A 19,156-nucleotide genomic window follows, 5' to 3' on the forward strand; every position below is an offset into this window, starting at 1 on the left:
GGCGTGCAGCCCGCAGGCGGCCCAGAATGCCAATGATGGGCCACTGGGCAGCACCCGACAAACCAGCATGCTCACAACCTGCTAACCCGCCTGGCAGCCCCCTCCGTGCTCAGATGTTGCCCCCACGACCTGGCCGCCCCCATGGCCTGGATGTTCCACCCCAGCCGTCCTCTCCCTTAGCCCACCGGCAATTAGACTCCACGGGACCTTGGTTTTTCTAATTGTAGAAAGTCTTTCTTTATTAATCCATGGTGAAGAACCCAAGCAAAATTTCAACATCCCCTTCACTAACCTTGCCCAAATTTACCTTCTTTACTACTTTCACAGATTCTTTATTAGCAGGGCTTATGCTGTCTTCCAAGTTAAAGCCTTTTTAAAGTATGGTAAAGCTGAAATGTTTCAATAGCGTTGGAGTTAGCAGACATAGCTTGCCTACTCATGTTTATATTCTTAATACCTTGGTGGATTTTGAAAATGGAAAGCCAGTTATTACCTGTAGTAAGCCCTTCTGTCTGTCACCTCTTTTCAAATCAAAAACACTTCACGCCTTAGCACAGATGACAGCCTGGCCTTAGGAGCGCATTATGTCAGCACTGGTCTTATAGCTGTGTTGCCAGGATTTGGTCCATTTATTTCATTATCCTTGCCTGGTTATAAGATAACTTTGTGAACTAAAGGGTGTACCTGCTTCAATCATGTTTCGGTTTCTTTTGAGCATTATCTCTAATATGCTCCAGGATGCACTATCCCAAATTAACAGGATGAGATATCACAGCAGTAGTCTGGCCTTCTTCACAGGTTTTTTGGGGTTTTTTTTTTCAGGGACAGAGAGAGTCAGAGAGAGGGATAGACAGGGACAGACAGACAGGAATGGAGAGAGACGAGAAGCATCAATCTTCAGTTTTTCGTCGCGACACCTTAGTTGTTCATTGATTGCTTTCTCATATGTGCCTTGACCGTGGGCCTTCAGCAAACCGAGTAACCCCTTGCTCGAGCCAGCGACCTTGGGTCCAAGCTGGTGAGCTTTTGCTCAAACCAGATGAGCCCGCGCTCAAGCTGGTGACCTCGGGGTCTTGAACCTGGGTCCTCTGCATCCCAGTCCGATGCTTTATCCACTGCGCCACCGCCTGGTCAGGCCTTCACAGAGTTTTATCACATTTAACTTCTGTTCCAAATTTATTAAATTTTGGGCACACTTTTTAGCACTAGCACCACCACTTAATGAATCTGAATGACATTGTTATTTTATATAAAAAATAATTTTTAATTGTATCAAGAATAAATGTTACGAGAGCGGCACAACAGTCACCAAAACATTAATCTAAGATCTAAGACGTTAGATTCATGTAATGTTCCTAAAGTATGATGGGAATTTTGTTTTCCTGCTCAACTGATGCTGACACAGGACAATAATGACAAAGTTTGTAATCCTTTCATCCTGCCAGTATTCATTTCTTAAAAAATTTTTTTAATTTCAGGAAGTTTTACAATATTTCAAATTTGAGACATAAAGTGGGAATTTAAATGTTTTTACTTTGTACTATTTTCAGCCTGACTTAACTCAAAGATGCATAAAATGATACTATATTGAACTTTTTCAAGAAACTTTCTAGTCAAAAGATTACTTGGATGTAGTAAAAGAGCGAAATAAGGCAGGCTGACAGCTGCTGGCAGGGAGGTGGCTCGGGGAAGCGGGTGGAAGGATAGAACAAAAAAGGACAAAAAAAAAGGAAAAACACACATGGGCCCGGACCACTGTGGTAACTGCTGGGGTGGAGCAGGTGGTGGAAGGTGGGGGGGATAAATGGTGAAGGACGAAAACTTGACTTGGGGGGGTGAATCCACAACACGGTATACAAAGATGTGTTGTAAAACTGGGCTCCTAAAACCTGTACAATTGTATTAACCAGTGTCACTCCAATAAATTCAGTTGAAAATAATAAGCAACCAGATGAAATTAACAAGTATTTAAAGACATTAAGGAACCAGACACAAATAATAAAACAAATCAGAAATTCATTTCTATTAATAATATTTTAAAACAAAAATTAATGCATACTACTCCACTTTTTTAAAGACTAAGCTGCAAACAGAAATATACTCAGATATATCCAAAATGAAAATAAAGTGACATCATCAGGCAAATATTAAAAATAAAACTTACATCTTCAATGATCTTTGCTGCCTCTTTGGTGACTGTACCTATTATAAATTAAAACATACATTATTATCCCCAGAATATACAGAAGTAAACACTGAAACCAAAAAATTACTTTCCTCCCACTAAGGTGATCTAGAGTCTAGCCCAGAATTTCTAAAAAATGGTCCAAGAAAACTCAGCCTCAGTATCACCTGGGGACCTTGGTAAAGGTAAGGGCTCTTGGGCCGCAATACCATCCTACTGTACCAGAATCTCTGGTGGTAAAGGCAGCTGTTTTTAAATCATTTGGATTATTTTTAAAAATAAACTATACATGCCACTTCCTAGGCTATCCATTCCACCCCGCTTGCTACCCGCTTTCCTCCAAGACAGAGACACGTTTCCTCATATAAATGTAAACATTACAGATAACAGATACTCACACTAGACAACATTCATTTCCACAGTCTAGACAAACGACTTGACCCCAATCATACCTTTTAAAACACTGTTAGTGTTCCCTGTGGGCTGGGCAGGAAATATTTTTGCTAATGACACCACACTGGTTATAACTGGTATTGTATCTGTCCTTGAAGAAGGGAGCTCCAGTGAGGCAGTTGGTGCCTTAGAAATATTTACTGATTAAATTAAAAAGAAACAGTATAAATAAAAGGATCACACACACACACAAACTGTTTAACAACTAAATTTTCAAGATGCAACGCAAATATCTAACTGTATAATGTTGAGTTGGGTGATTCTGGTCAGATTAGTGTTCATTAGGACTTAAAGAGGCTGATTCCCTAAAAAGATAAACTTCAACTGATATTTAACAGGTAAAAATATAAGTATTAGCTGCAGGGTTAGCTGGGCTTTTCTACTGAAGAATATTAAAACTCCTATACCTATATTGCTTCAAATAAAAACTTAACATGACAATTCTTATAAATTAGTATCATAGCTGTCCATCCACAAAATAACACTGGTTTTATTGACCCACACCACAGAATGAAAATTCTACCACCCACCTGACTAATCTCAGGGAATGGATGATAGCACAAAAGATTAGCCCAGGGCATATCTGGATAAGATGATGATTAATAAGACTGCAAAGGTGGACCAGAGCCAGACTACAAGAAGCCAAAGCACATGGATTCCGTCAATTCAGCAGCATGCCAGGCTTTGATCGGAGAACATAAAATCAAATGTTCTCCATCTAAATCAGAGAAGTCCTACTTTAGGGAGCTACTTTAAAAAACATGCCAAGTATATATTTATTCATCTGTATATTCTGACCACATTAGCTGTCCTACTTACAAAATTATTTTATTCTTAGCCAAGAAAAACTCTGCTACCCATGAAGAACTGGTCTACTTTATTTTTTGATATAATTAGTGTTTTCTTTTTTCCTTGGCTACAAGCAAGCTCTGAATCAAACCTTATACCAGTCACAGCAACTATATTAACATACTTATATCCTCTTCCTTTATTTGCCCCAATTTTCTATTTTTATTTCTAGTTTACTAACTGAATAGCATATATCCCTTAGTGTTGTTATTTATGTACACATAAATTTGATCAAATGCAATCAAATTGCCCTGTCCAGGTTACTCAGTTGGTTAGGGCATCATCCTGGATACACCAAGGTTACTGTTTGATCCCCGGTCAGGGCACATACAAGAATCAACCAATGAGTGCATAAATAAATGGAATAACAAATCGATGTTTCTATCTCTCTCTCTCTCTCTGTGTGTCTCCTTTCCTCTCTCTAAAATCAATACATAAATTTTTTCTTCATTTACTTTATAAAGCAACCAAATCCAATTTTCCTATACAATTAGTACTTCTACATTTATTACCCTTGGTGTGTTTGATTATGATAGCAAAAAGCATCAGGATTCATTTTTTCTCAAGGGAAATCTTTAAAGATTCTTACAAGAAAATTTTAAGGAAATTCAGACTATCTGAACCCAGTGGAATTTTATTTTTATTATATGATTTACAACTGTATATGCTAATAGTATGTATATCTTAGCACTGATGTAAAGATCCCATTAGCCAAGTTTAATTTTACCTTTTCTTTGTGAAAGAGAGTCATTTGTAATTTGCTGATGACAAAATTCCAAGACACAATATAGATTACAGAAATGCTTGATGTTTCCTCGCCATTTTATGGACTCACTTAGCTTTCCCTGTCGTTGACAAGCGTCACACTTGGCCATCTGAGAAAAAAATGTAAGACAGGATAGGCTTAAAACTATAAAATAATAAAAAATATAACATTAATTATGAAATCAGAAGGCACTATGAAAACAGGATATATGAGTCAGTTAAGATCACAAAATATAAGATTCCTACTTAAATTATCATAGTTAATTCTCCAATGATACATTCAAAAAAGGGTTAAAAACAAAAATTTATAAAGAACTCAAAACAAATCAACACCCAAAAAAAATCTAATTAAAAATTGGGCATAGGACCTGAATAGACACTTCTCCAAAGAGGACATACAGATGGCCAACAAACAAACAAAAAGATGATCAACGTCACTAATCATCAAAGAAACACAAATTAAAACCACAATGAGATATCACCACACAACTGTCAGAATGGCTATCATCAATAAATCGACAAATACTGTGTTGGTGAGGCTGTAGAAAAAACAAGAACCCTGTAGCACTGTTGCTAGGAGGGCAGATTGGTTCAGCTACTATGTAAAAGAATATAAATGTTCCTCAAAAAGAAAAAAAATTAAACATGAAACTGCTTTATGACCCAACAATTCTACTTCTGGGCATTTATCCGAAGAAACCCAAAATACTAAATCAAAAGAATACCTATACCCGTGTGTTCATTGCAGCATTACTTACAAAGCCAAGATATGGAAGCAATGCAACTGCCCATCAATAGATGAGTAGATAAAAAAGCTGTGGTACATATATATACAATGCAATATTACCCAGCCATAAAAAAGAACAAAATCTTACCATTTATGACAGCATAGATGAACCTAGAGAGTATTATGCTAAGTGAAATAAGCCAGTCAGAGAAATACATATACCATCTGATTTCACTTATATATGGAATCTAAAGAACAGAATAAACGGACAAACAAAATTTAAAGAGGAATAGACACAGAGAACAGACTGATGGTTGCCAGAGGGGAGGGGGTATACGGGTGAAAAAGGCAAAGAGATTAAGAAGTAAAAAATGTAGTTAGAAAATAGTGATGGGGATGTAAAGTACTACAGCATAGAACAGGGGTCCCCAAACTTTTTACACAGGGGGCCAGTTCACTGTCCCTCAGACCGTTGGAGGGCTGGACTATAAAAAAAACTGTGAGGAGACAAGATGGCACTGGAGTAGGCGGATGTACCAGCATCTACCTCCCAGAACCAAAGTGGATTACAAACTAATTTTATGAACTATCATCTGGAAAAACCAACTTTGGACTAAACTAAAAGGACTCTTCAACCAAGGAACGCTGAAGAAGCCACACAGAGACTGGTAGGAAAAGCGGAAACGCGGAGAGGGCTGCCCAGCTCCTCGGAGCGAACGGCAGCAGGGAGAGACTCGCGTGGCGGGAAGTGAGTTTAGCAGAGGGGAAAGGGTCCTGAGCCCCAGGAACAAAGCCCCAGCCTGCAGCCCCAGAGCCCAGAAGAGGCGTAAGGACAGTATTAGCTGGAAACAAGTCAGGATACTGTTTGTGAGAGAGTCTGATTTCTCAGACCCAGGATCCTTCTTAAAGGGACAGCGCAGAACATCTCTCTCAAAAACAATCACCTGGGGCTCCTGGGGACGGGGGGGGGGGGGGGGGGGGGAACCACAGTAACAGGAAGAGAGTGCAATCTAGGAGGCATAGGGAGAAACATTTTGGGAAATAGCCACCCTAACCCCTGGGATGAGTCACTCCCCAAAGCTGCAGTGAATATTTCCCCCGGAAACAGCAATACCAGCAAAGGGAAGCAGGAGAGCAGCCAAACAAGCTCCCCCACGGCATTCAGAGCAGAGTCGCATAGAAGGTGGGAGCTTTCGGGTCTACAGTAGTGAGTCTTAGGGTCCGAGCTGCAACGCCCCCACCCACGCGGCTGAGGGCGCACCGGAGAGCCAGCAGCAGCGGGAGACAAAAGCGCGGTTCTGCTGGCAGGGGCGGAAGCCAGCTGGCCACCACTGGGCTCAGGTGTGAGCTCAATCTTGCCCCGCTGGGGAGAAGGAGGCGTGCAAAAGCGGTCAAGCTCAGCTGCCAGCAGTCTGTAATCCAGCCTAAGGGAGAAGGGCGGGAATCCCGGAAAGGGTAGAAACCAGCCCCGGAGCAAGGGCAGAGGAGCACAGCCCTGCCCCGACCGTGCAACCCAGGCTAGCGGTCTGATTTGGTAGCCGGTTCTTCCCGCGGGGGTGGAGTCAAAAGCCCAGAAGAGGCGGAGTTCTGCTACAGAGCTGAGCTTGGGCACGCAGCCCTGCCCGGCGGTAGAGCCAAGGCTAGCAGCTATTCCTTGAGTGGGATCACCCTGCAAAGGCAGGGCGAAAGCTCGGAAACAGGCGGAGACCCGCAGCTGAGCAAAGGTGCTCGCCAGTGCCCTCAGGACTGAGCATACGTCACACACAGGGGCGGGGCAAAGGCAAAGGCCACCAACCCTTGTGCACCCGAGCACGTGATCACAGCCACTCCCGTGAAGAGAAAATGCGGAGGCAGAGAAATACAACACAAATAAACCAAGAGAAATCCCCAGAAAAGGACCTAAGTGAATCAGATATAACCAAATTACCAGATGCAGAGTTTAAAATAACGATTATTAGGATGCTCAAAGATATTAGAACAACCATAGATGGCCATTACGAAAACCTAAATAAAGAGATAACAAATATAAAAAAGGACATTGAAATAATAAAAAAGAATCAGACAGAAATGACAAATACAATATCTGAAATAAAGAATACAATGGAAGGAATTAAAAGCAGGATGGATGAAGCAGAGAATCGAATCAGTGAGTTAGAGGACACAATAAATAAAGGCACGGAAGCAGAGCAGAAAAAAGAAAAGAGACTCAAAAAGTCTGAGGAAACTCTAAGAGATCCTGTTGGTGGCCTTTGCCTTTGCCCCGCCCCTATGTGTGACGTATGCTCAGTCCTGAGGGCACTGTGACAACATGAAGAGAAATAACATCCGCAGGGGTTCCTGAAGAAGAGAAAGAACAAGGGATAGAGACTTTGTTCAAACATATTATAGCAGAAAACTTCCCCCAATTAAGGCAGGAAAACATTTCACATGTTCAGGAAGCACAGAGAACTCCATTAAGGAGAAACCCAAAGAAACCAACACCAAGACACATCATAATTAAATTACCAAAGCTAAATGATAAAGAGAAAATATTAAAAGCTGCTAGAGAAAAAAAGACTATCACCTACAAAGGAGCCCCCATAAGGAGGACTTCTGACTTCTCAACAGAAACACTTGAGGCCAGAAGGGAATGGCAAGAAATATTCAAAGTAATGCAGAACAAGAACCTACAACCAAGACTACTTTATCCAGCAAGGCTATCATTTAAAATTGAAGGAGAAATAAACAGCTTTACAGACAAAAAAAAACTCAAGGATTTCACTGCAACCAAACCAAGGCAGCAAGAAATGCTAAGAGACCTGTTGTAAACAGATCAAAGGAAAAAAAGAATATAGCAAAAGAGAAAAACAGTTTTAAAGAAAAAAAAATGGCGGAGAGAAGATGGCAGCGGAGTAGGCGGATGCACAGACGCCCAGCTCTCAACACCAAACTGGAATACAAATCAATTTAGAAAAAATCAGCATGAAAAACCAACACTGAACTGCAAGAACAGCTCTCAAAAACCAAGGAGCAAAGAGGAAGCCACAATAATCCTGGTAAGGAGTGCCTGAATCTCCTCTGCTTACAGGAACGGAAGGAGGGGGGTGAGGCTGAGAGCCCAGAGAGGATTTCACAGAGGAAAAAGAGCAGAAACTATTGCTCACAGCCACTTACCTGGCGACCAGGGAGCAAGGTGGGTTGAAAAGACCAGCTTATCTCCCAAGTGGAAAAGACAGGGAGAGGGAAAGACTGTGAGGGGCTAAGGTATGCAAGAAACGAAATAAAAAAGCTGACTCATTCGTGCTGGAGGCGGCCATAGCTGGGGGAGGGACTGAACCTTTCACAAAACAGAGCTGAAGTGCTTCCGGATCAGAGATCTCCGGACATCTATCCAGCTCCAATCAGCACAACAAGACACAGCTGAAAACAAGAAGTGGGGAGGAGGGGCAGTAACTCAGGTCTCCATGGAGATCTGAGATACACCTCCCCCTACTGAAGCTGAGAAAAAACCCTGCCCCCAGTGAGATTAGTTGGTGGAAGAGACCTTCAGCGTCTCAGGTTACACCCACAGCATTCCTGGATACAGTTTCAAGGAAGCCCCCTGCTGAGATCAGTTAACAAGACTATCACCTGTTAAGAAAACAAACAAATCAAGACTTCAAAGCTGCCCAAATCCGAAAGTGGATTACAAATAATAGCTGATACCAACCCACAAAGACCTAAAAATAACACAACTGAAAACTGGAGGCAGACAACACCAAGCCTAGCCTCAACCAACTCTACAAATAAAAAATAAAAAAAAAAGATGAGAAGACAAAGGAGTGCAATCCAAATGAAACCACAAGAGACACCTTCGAGAGATGAACTGAGTGATATGGAAATAATCAAACTTCCAGATGCGGAGTTCAAAATAATGATTGTAAGGATGCTTAGGGATCTTAGAACAACAATGGAGGGACAGTTTGAAAACCTAAATAAAGAAATAGCAAGTATAAAAAAGAATCAGTTGGAGACGACAAATACAATATCAGAAATAAAGACCACAATGGAAGGAATTAAAAACAGGATAGATAGAGCAGAGGATCGAATCAGCGAGTTAGAAGACAACTGGAATGAAGGCATGAAAGCAGAGAAGAAAAGAGAAAAAAGACTCAAAAAGTCAGAGGAAACTCTTAGAGAGCTCTGTGACAACATGAAGAGAAATAACATCCGCATCATAGGGGTTCCTGAAGAAGAAGAAAAAGAACAAGGGATAGAGACTTTGTTCAATCATATCATAGCTGAAAACTTCCCTAAATTAATGCAAGAGAAACTCTCACAAATCCAAGAAGCACAGAGGATTCCATTAAAGAGAAACCCAAAGAAACCTACACCAAGACACATCATAATTAAAATACCAAAGCTAAGCGATAAAGAGAAAATATTAAAAGCTGCAAGAGAAAAAAAAGTTATCACCTACAAAGAAGCCCCCATAAGGATGACATCTGACTTCTCAACAGAAACACTTGAGGCCAGAAGGGAATGGCAAGAAATATTCAAAGTAATGCAGGACAAGAACCTACAACCAAGACTACTTTATCCAGCAAGGCTATCGTTTAAAATTGAAGGAGAAATAAAAAGCTTCCCAGACAAAAAACAACTCAAGGAATTCATTACAACCAAACCAATGCTGCAGGAAATGTTAAGGGGCCTGGTGTAAACAGATAAAGTGGGAAAAGAATACAGAAAAAAAAAAAGAAAAGGAATACACCCTTAAAGAAGAAAATGGCAATAAACAACTACATATCAATAATAACCTTAAATGTAAATGGATTAAATGATCCAATCAAAAGACATAGGGTAGCTGCGTGGATAAGAAAACAGGACCTATACATATGTTGTCTACAAGAGACACACCTTAGAACAAAAGACACACACAGATTGAAGGTAAAAGGATGGAAAAAAAACGTTTCATGCAAACGGAAATGAAAAAAAAGCTGGGGTAGCAATACTTATATCGGACAAATTGGACTTTAAAACAAAGGATATAGTAAGAGATAAAGAAGGCCACTACATAATGATAAAGGAAGATATAACTATTATAAATATCTATGCACCTAATATAGGAGAACCCAAATATATAAAACAGACTTTGATGGATTTAAAGGGCGAGATCAACAGCAATACTATAATAGTAGGGGATTTCAATACCCCACTAACACCATTAGATAGATCCTCAAGAAATAAAATTAACAAAGAAACAGCAGACTTATTGGAAACACTAGATCAACTCGATTTAATAGATATCTTCAGAATCTTTCACCCTAAAGCAGCAGAATATACATTCTTTTCAAGTACTCATAGTACATTCTCTAGGATAGACCACATGTTAGGGCACAAAAGGGCTCTCAACAAATTTAAGAAGACTGAAATCATATCAAGCACTTTCTCCGATCACAACGGCATAAAACTAGAAATGAATCACAGCAGAAAAGCTCAAAAATTCTCAAACACATGGAAACTAAATAGCAGATGTTAAATAATGAATGGATTAAGAATGAGATCAAAGAAGAAATAAAGAAATTCCTAGAAACGAATGACAATGAGCATACAACAACTCAAAATTTATGGGACACAGCGAAAGCAGTGCTGAGAGGGAAGTTCATAGCACTACAGGCACACTTTCAGAAGCTAGAAAAAGCTCAAATAAACAACTTAACCCTGCATCTAAAAGAATTAGAAAAAGAACAGCAAGTAAAGCCCAAATGTAGTAGAAGGAAGGAAATAATAAAGATCAGAGCAGAAATAAATGACATAGAGGCTAAAGAAACAATACAGAGGATCAATGAAACTAGGAGCTGGTTCTTTGAAAAGGTAAACAAGATTGATGAACCTTTAAGTAGACTCACCAAGAAAAAGAGAGAGAGGACTCAAATAAATAAAATTAGAAATGAGAGAGGAGAAATAACTGACACAACAGAAATACAAAATATTGTAAGAAAATACTATGAAGAACTGTATGCCAAAAAACTAGACAACCTAGATGAAATGGACAAATTCCTTGAAACATACAATCTTCCAAAAATCAATCTGGAAGAATCAGAAAACTTAAACAGACCGATTACACCAAAGGAGATCGAAACAGTTATCAAAAAACTCCCAACAAAGAAAAGTCCAGGGCCCGATGGCTTCACAACGGAATTCTACCAAATATTCAAAGAAGAACTAACTCCTATCCTTCTCAAACTATTTCAAAAAATTCAAGAGGAAGGAAGACTTCCAAACTCCTTTTATGAGGCGAGCATAATTCTGATTCCAAAACCAGGCAAAGACAACACAAAGAAAGAAAATTATAGGCCAATATCTCTGATGAATATAGATGCTAAAATCCTCAACAAAATATTAGCAAACCGGATCCAACAATATATGGAAAAAATCATACACCATGATCAAGTGGGATTTATTCTGGGGAGGCAAGGCTGGTACAATATTCGTAAATCAATCAATGTGATTCATCACATAAACAAAAAGAAGGAGAAAAACCATATGATAATTTCAATAGATGCAGAAAAAGCATTTGATAAAGTCCAGCACCCATTCATGATCAAAACTCTCAGCAAAGTGGGAATACAGGGAACATACCTCAACATGATAAAAGCCATCTATGAGAAACCCACAGCCAACATCATACTCAATGGGAAAAAATTAAAAGCAATACCCTTAAGATAAGGAACAAGGCAGGGGTGCCCCCTTTCACCACTCTTATTTAACATAGTCCTGGAAGTCCTAGCCACAGCAATCAGACAAGAAGAAGAAATAAAAGGCATTCAAGTTGGAAAAGAAGAAGTAAAACTATCATTATTTGCAGATGATATGATATTGTATATAGAAAACCCTAAAGTCTCAGTAAAAAAACTACTGGACCTGATAAATACATTCAGCAAAGTGGCAGGATATAAAATCAATACTCAGAAATCAGAAGCATTTTTATACACCAACAATGAACAGTCAGAAAGAGAAATTAAGGAAACAATCCCCTTCACAATTACAACCAAAAAAATAAAGTACCTAGGAGTAAACTTAACCAAGGAGACTAAAGACTTGTACTCGGAAAATTACAAAACATTGATAAAAGAAATCAAGGAAGATACAAACAAGTGGAAGCATATACCGTGCTCATGGTTAGGAAGAATAAACATCATTAAAATGTCTATATTACCCAAAGCAATTTATAAATTCAATGCAATACCAATTAAAATACCAATGACATACTTCAAAGATATAGAACACATATTCCAAAAATTTATATGGAACCAAAAAAGGACACGAATAGCCTCAGCAATCTTAAAAAAGAAGAATAAAGTGGGAGGTATCACACTTCCTGATATCAAGTTATACTACAAGGCCGTTGTACTCAAAACAGCCTGGTACTGGCATAAGAACAGACATATAGATCAATTGAACAGAACAGAGAACCCAGAAATAAACCCACAGTTCTATGGACAACTGATATTTGACAAAGGAGGTAAGGAAATACAATGGAGTAAAGACAGCCTCTTTAACAAATGGTGTTGGGAAAATTGGACAGCTACCTGCAAAAAAATGAAACTAGATCACCAGCTTACACCACTCACAAAAATAAACTCAAAATGGATAAAAGACTTGAATGTAGGCCGTGAAACCATAAGCATCTTAGAAGAAAACATAGGCAGTAAGCTCTCCGACATCTCTCGGAGCAATATATTTGCTGATTTATCTCCACGGGGAAGTGAAATAAAAGACAGGATAAACAAATGGGACTATATCAAACTAAAAAGCTTTTGCACAGCTAAAGACAACAAGAACAGAATAAAAAGACAAACTACACAATGGGAGAACATATTTGACAATACGTCTGATAAGGGGTTAATAACCAAAATTTATAAAGAACTTGTAAAACTCAACACCAGGAAGACAAACAACCCAATCTAAAAATGGGCAAAGGAGATGAATAGACACTTCTCCAAAGAGGACATACAGATGGCCAATAGGCATATGAAAAAATGCTCAACATCACTAATCATTAGAGAAATGCAAATTAAAACCACAATGAGATATCACCTTACACCAGTCAGAATGGCGCTTATCAACAAAACAACACAGAATAAGTGCTGGCGAGGATGTGGAGAAAAGGGAACCCTCTTGCACTGCTGGTGGGAATGCAGACTGGTGCAGCCACTGTGGAAAACAGTATGGAGATTCCTCAAAAAACTGAAAATCGAACTGCCTTTTGACCCAGCTATCCCACTTTTAGGAATATACCCCAAGGACACCATAGAATGGCTCGAAAAGGAGAAATGCACCCGCATGTTTGTGGCAGCATTGTTCACAATAGCGAAGATCTGGAAACAGCCCAAGTGTCCGTCAGAGGACGAGTGGATTAAAAAACTTTGGTACATATATACTATGGAATACTACTCAGCCATAAGAAATGATGACATCGGATCATTTACAATAACATGGATGGACCTTGATAACATTATACGGAGTGAAATAAGTAAATCAGAAAAAAAACTGAGATGAACCCATACATAGAAGGGACATAAAAATGAGACTCAGAGACATGAACAAGAATGTGACAGCAACAGGGGCGGGGGGTTGGGGGAGGGGGGATGGGGTGAAGAAGGAGAGAGGGGTTAGGGGAGGGGAGGGGCACAAAGAAAACCAGATAGAAGGTGACAGAAGACAATTTAACTTTGCGGGAGGGGTATACAGCACAATCAAATGTCAAAATAATCTAGAGATATTTTCTGTCAACATATGTACCCTGATTTATCAATGTCACTGCATTAAATTTAATAAAAAAATAAATAAAAAAAAAGAAGCTCCAGAACTGCCCCTCACAAAAAAAAAAAAAAAAAAAAAAAAAAAAAAAAAAAATGGCAATAAACAATTACATATCAGTAATAACCTTAAATGTTAATGGATTAAATGATCCGATCAAGAGACATAGGGTAGCTGCGTGGATAAGAAAACAGGACCCATACATATGCTGTCTACAAGAGACACACCTTAAATCAAAAGATGCACACAGACTGAAGATAAAAGGATGGAAAAAAATATTTCACGCAAATGGAAATGAAAAAAAAGCTGGGGTAGCAATACTTGTATCAGACAAAATGGACTTTAAAACAAAAACCATAGTTAGAGATAAAGAAGGTCACTACATAATGATAAAGGGAGCAATCCAAAAGGAAAATATAACCATTATAAATATCTACGCACCTAATATAGGAGCACCTAAATATATAAAGCAGACTTTGAGAGACTTAAAGGACGAGATCAACAGCAATACTATAATAGTAGGGGATTTCAATACCCCATTAACATCATTAGATAGATCCTCAAGAAAGAAAATTAACAAAGAAACAGTAGACTTAAAGGACATATTAGATCAACTCGATTTAAAAGATATCTTCAGAACCTTTCACCCTAAAACAGCAGGATATACATTCTTTTCAAGCGCTCATGGTACATTCTCTAGAACAGACCACGTTAGGGCACAAAAGCGGGCTCAACAAATTTAAGAAGATTGAAATCATATCGAGCACTTTCTCTGATCACAATGGCATTAAACTAGAAATCAACCACAATAGAAAAATTGAAAAACATTCAAACACTTGGAAACTAAATAGCACGTTATTAAACAATGAATGGGTTAACACTGAGATCAAAGAAGAAATTAAAAAATTCCTAGAAACAAACAATAATGAGCATACATCAACTCAAAATTTATGGGACACAGCAAAAGCAGTCCTGAGAGGGAAGTTTATAGCATTACAGGCATACCTCAAGAAGCTAGAAAAAGCTCAAATAAACAACTTAACCCTGCATCTAAAACAGGGGTCTCAAACTTGGGCCCGCGGGCCGCATGCGGCCCGCCCACCAATTTTGTGCAGCCCGCAGACTAATCCACGAAGTTTGATTAGTCTGCGGGCCGCACAAAATTGGTGGGCGGGCTGCGAGTTTGAGACCCCTGATCTAAAAGAACTAGAAAAAGAACAGCAAGTAAAGCCCAGAGCTAGTAGAAGGAAGGAAATAATAAAGATCAGAGCAGAAATAAATGACATAGAGGCTAAAGAAACAATACAGAGGATCAATGAAACCAGGAACTGGGTCTTTGAAAAGGTAAACAAGATCGATGAACCTTTAACCAGACTCACCAAGAAAAAAAGAGAGAGGACTCAAATAAATAAAATTAGAAATGAGAGTGGAGAAATAACAACTGACACAACAGAAATACAAAATATTGTAAGAAAATACTATGAAGAACTGTACGCCAAAAAACTAGACAACCTAGATGAAATGGACAAATTCCTTGAAACATATAATCTTCCAAAATCAATCTGGAAGAATCAGAAAACCTAAACAGACCAATTACAACAAATGAGATTGAAACATCTATCAAAAAACTCCCAAAAAAGAAAAGTCCTGGGCCTGATGGCTTCACAAGTGAATTCTACCAAATATTCAAAGAAGAACTAACTCCTATCCTTCTCAAACTATTTCAAAAAATTCAAGAGGAAGGAAGACTTCCAAACTCCTTTTATGAGGCGAGCATAATTCTGATTCCAAAACCAGGCAAAGACAACACAAAAAAAGAAAATTATAGGCCAATATCCCTGATGAACTTAGATGCAAAAATCCTGAACAAAATATTAGAAAACCGGATCCAGCAATATATTGAAAAAATCATACACCATGATCAAGTAGGATTTATTCTTGGGAGGCAAGGCTGGTACAATATTCGCAAATCAATCAATGTGATTCATCACATAAACAAAAGAAAGGAGAAAAACCACATGATAATTTCAATAGATGCAGAAAAAGCATTTGATAAAGTCCAGCACCCATTCATGATCAAAACTCTCAGCAAAATGGGAATACAGGGAACATACCTCAACATGATAAAGGCCATCTATGACAAACCCACAGCCAACATCATACTCAATGGGAAAAAATTAAAAGCAATACCCTTAAGATCAGGAACAAGGCAGGGGTGCCCCCTTTCACCACTCTTATTCAACATAGTTCTGGAAGTCCTAGCCACAGCAATCAGACAAGAAAAAGAAATAAAAGGCATCCAAATTGGAAAAGAAGTAAAACTATCATTATTTGCAGATGACATGATATTGTATATAGAAAACCCTAAAATCTCAGTCAAAAAACTACTAGACCTGATAAATGAATTTGGCAAGGTGGCAGGATATAAAATCAATACTCAGAAATCAGAGGCATTTTTATACACTAATAATCAACGGTCAGAAAGAGAAATCAGGGAATCAATCCCCTTTACCATTGCAACCAAAAAAATAAAGTACCTAGGATTAAATCTAACCAAGGAGATTAAAGACTTGTACTCGGAAAATTATAAAACATTGATAAAAGAAATCAAGGAAGATACGAATAAGTGGAGGCATATACCGTGCTCATGGTTAGGAAGAATAAACATCATTAAAATGTCTATATTACCCAAAGCAATTTATAAATTCAATGCAATACCGATTAAAATACCAATGACTTACTTCAAAGACATAGACACATATTCCAAAAATTTATATGGAACCAAAAAAGAACACGAATAGTCTCAGCAATCCTGAAAAGGAAGAAAAAAGCGGGAGGTATCACACTTCCAGATATCAAGTTATATTATAAGGCCATTGTACTCAATACAGCCTGGTACTGGCATAAGAACAGGCACATAGATCAATGGAACAGAACAGAGAACTCAGAAATAAACCCACAGCTCTATGGACAACTGATATTTGACAAAGGAGGTAAGACAATACAATGGAGTAAAGACAGCCTCTTCAACAAATGGTGTTGGGAAAACTGGACAGCTACCTGCAAAAAAATGAAACTACACCACCAACTTATACCACTAACAAAAATAAACTCAAAATGGATAAAAGACTTGAATGTAAGCCGTGAAACCATAAGCATCTTAGAAGAAAACATAGGCAGTAAGCTCGCTGACATCTCTCGCAGCAATATATTTGCTGATTTGTCTCCACAGGCAAGTGAAATAAAAGACAGGATCAACAAATGGGACTTTATCAAACTAAAAAGCTTCTGCACAGCTAAAGACAATAAGAACAGAATAAAAAGACAAACTACACAATGGGAGAATATATTTGACATAGCGTCTGATAAGGGGTTAATAACCAAAATTTATAAAGAACTTGTAAAACTGAATACCAGGAAGACAAACAATCCAATCCAAAAATGGGCAAAAGAAATGAATAGACACTTCTCCAAAGAGGACACACAGATGGCCAACAGGCATATGAAAAAATGTTCAACATCACTAATGATTAGAGAAATGCAAATTAAAACCACAATGAGATATCACCTCACACCAGTCAGAATGGCGCTCATCAATAAAATAACACATTATAAGTGCTGGCGAGAATGTGGAGAAAAGGGAACCCTCCTGCACTGCTGGTGGGAATGCAGACTGGTGCAGCCACTGTGGAAAACAGTATGGAGATTCCTCAAGAAATTAAAAATCGAACTGCCTTTTGACCCAGCTATACCACTGTTAGGAATATACCCCAAGAACACCATAGCACTGTTTGAAAAGAAGAAATGCACCCCCATGTTTATGGCAGCATTGTTCACAATAGCAAAGATTTGGAAACAGCCCAAGTGTCCATCAGAGGACGAGTGGATTAAAAAGCTTTGGTATATATATACTATGGAATACTACTCAGCCATAAGAAATGATGACATAGGATCTTTTACAACAACATGGATGGGCCTTGATAACATTATACTGAGTGAAAGAAGTAAATCAGAAAAAACTAAGAACTATATTTTTCCATACATAGGTGGGACATAAAGATGAGACTCAGAGACATGAACAACAGTGTTGGGGTAACAGGGTGGGGGGAGGAGAGGGAGGGGGTTGGGGGAGGGGAGGGGCACAAAGATCATGGCTTTTCAGCATTTGCCATATTCCCCCCTTAATCTATAGACAGACAGCAAATATTTACGTATGGTGTTCCCACTATAAAGACTGCTGTCTTAGGGACAAATGCTGATAAACTATTTCAGCAGTTCCTCCTTCTTCAAAGACTTATATGTCAACATAGAGCTCCATGTTTCATAGGACATACTCAAGCTCACTCCATGCTCCCTGGAGCTTTAGCACAAGGGAATGCCTCCCCTCCCCCTTTTTTTTTTTTAGTATTTTTTCTTTTATTCATTTATTTTTTGTATTTTTCTGAGGATGGGGATGGGGAGGCAGTCAGACAGACTCCTGCATGCGCCTGACTGGGATCCACCTGACATGCCTACCAGGGGGGAATGCTCTGCCCATCTGGGGTGTTGCTCTGTTACAACCAGAGCCATTCTAGCGACTGGGGCGGAGGCTATGGGGCCATCCTTAGTGCCCAGGGTGGCTTTGCTCCGGTGGAGCCTTGGCTGCGGGCGGGAGGAGAGAGACGAAGAGGAAGGAGAGGGGGAGGGGTGGAGAGGTAGATGGGCGCTTCTCCTGTGTGCTCTGGCCAGGAATCGAACCCGGGAATCCTGCACACCAGGCCAACATCTCCGACGGGTCTACCATATCATGCTTTTTACTTAAAAAAAAAAAAAAAAAAAATTTACATTTTTTTTGAATGCTGATGAACAGGAGATACCAAATCTTTTTCGCCTGCAAACTACTACCTTCTTTATTAGATTTAGCTAATAACATTGTTGTCTTTTTTCCAAATAGCTCCAGATATATGGAAAAGATTTATATAGGCGGATGGGGATCCTCAAACCCCTCAGCGAGATCTTCTGAGAATGGCTTTTAAGATACCTAGAGGCAGAAAAAGCCCAACAGAGATCAGGGGAACTACCAGCTTTTAGGATACACCCTTAAAGGCTCCAACGCCCCAAAGGGGTCTCATAGGATGCCATCTGGGTCCTGCTTCAATAGTGGAAAGGAAGGTCATTGAGCTAAAGCCTGCCAGGCTTACACGCCTCTGCTGTGAGGAAACAGGGACACTGGAAGGTGGGCTTCCCCCTCGCTCCTCTAAGGGAGGGTTCAGTCTCTTCCAGCCCTGCTCCAGCCACCTATGACCTAACCTTGCCCAGAAAGCTGGGGTTTGCCACTGAAGGCTGAAGGTGCCCAGGGCCGTTGGCCCCATCTATGACACTGTGGACGAGGCTAGGGTATTTCTTCCAAGAAGCAG

The 19,156-nt window shown here is 39.4% G+C and overlaps 1 protein-coding gene across 9 annotated transcripts in view; it reads right to left on the reverse strand.

The window, feature by feature from the left end:
* ZMYM6 (zinc finger MYM-type containing 6) overlaps positions 1–19,156 on the reverse strand; it is a 74,159-nt gene that overhangs the window by 18,890 nt on the left and 36,113 nt on the right. For all 9 annotated transcript variants that reach the window (XM_066375805.1, XM_066375806.1, XM_066375811.1 and 6 more), the window contains 3 exons: positions 4,215–4,362; positions 2,638–2,778; positions 2,165–2,202 (listed from right to left, as the gene is read on the reverse strand). In XM_066375805.1, the coding sequence (XP_066231902.1) occupies positions 2,165–2,202; positions 2,638–2,778; positions 4,215–4,362 (327 nt within the window). The remainder of the gene's footprint in view (positions 1–2,164; positions 2,203–2,637; positions 2,779–4,214; positions 4,363–19,156) is intronic.

This window comes from Saccopteryx leptura, chromosome 3 (assembly GCF_036850995.1).
Source record: "Saccopteryx leptura isolate mSacLep1 chromosome 3, mSacLep1_pri_phased_curated, whole genome shotgun sequence".
NCBI lineage: Eukaryota > Metazoa > Chordata > Mammalia > Chiroptera > Emballonuridae > Saccopteryx > Saccopteryx leptura.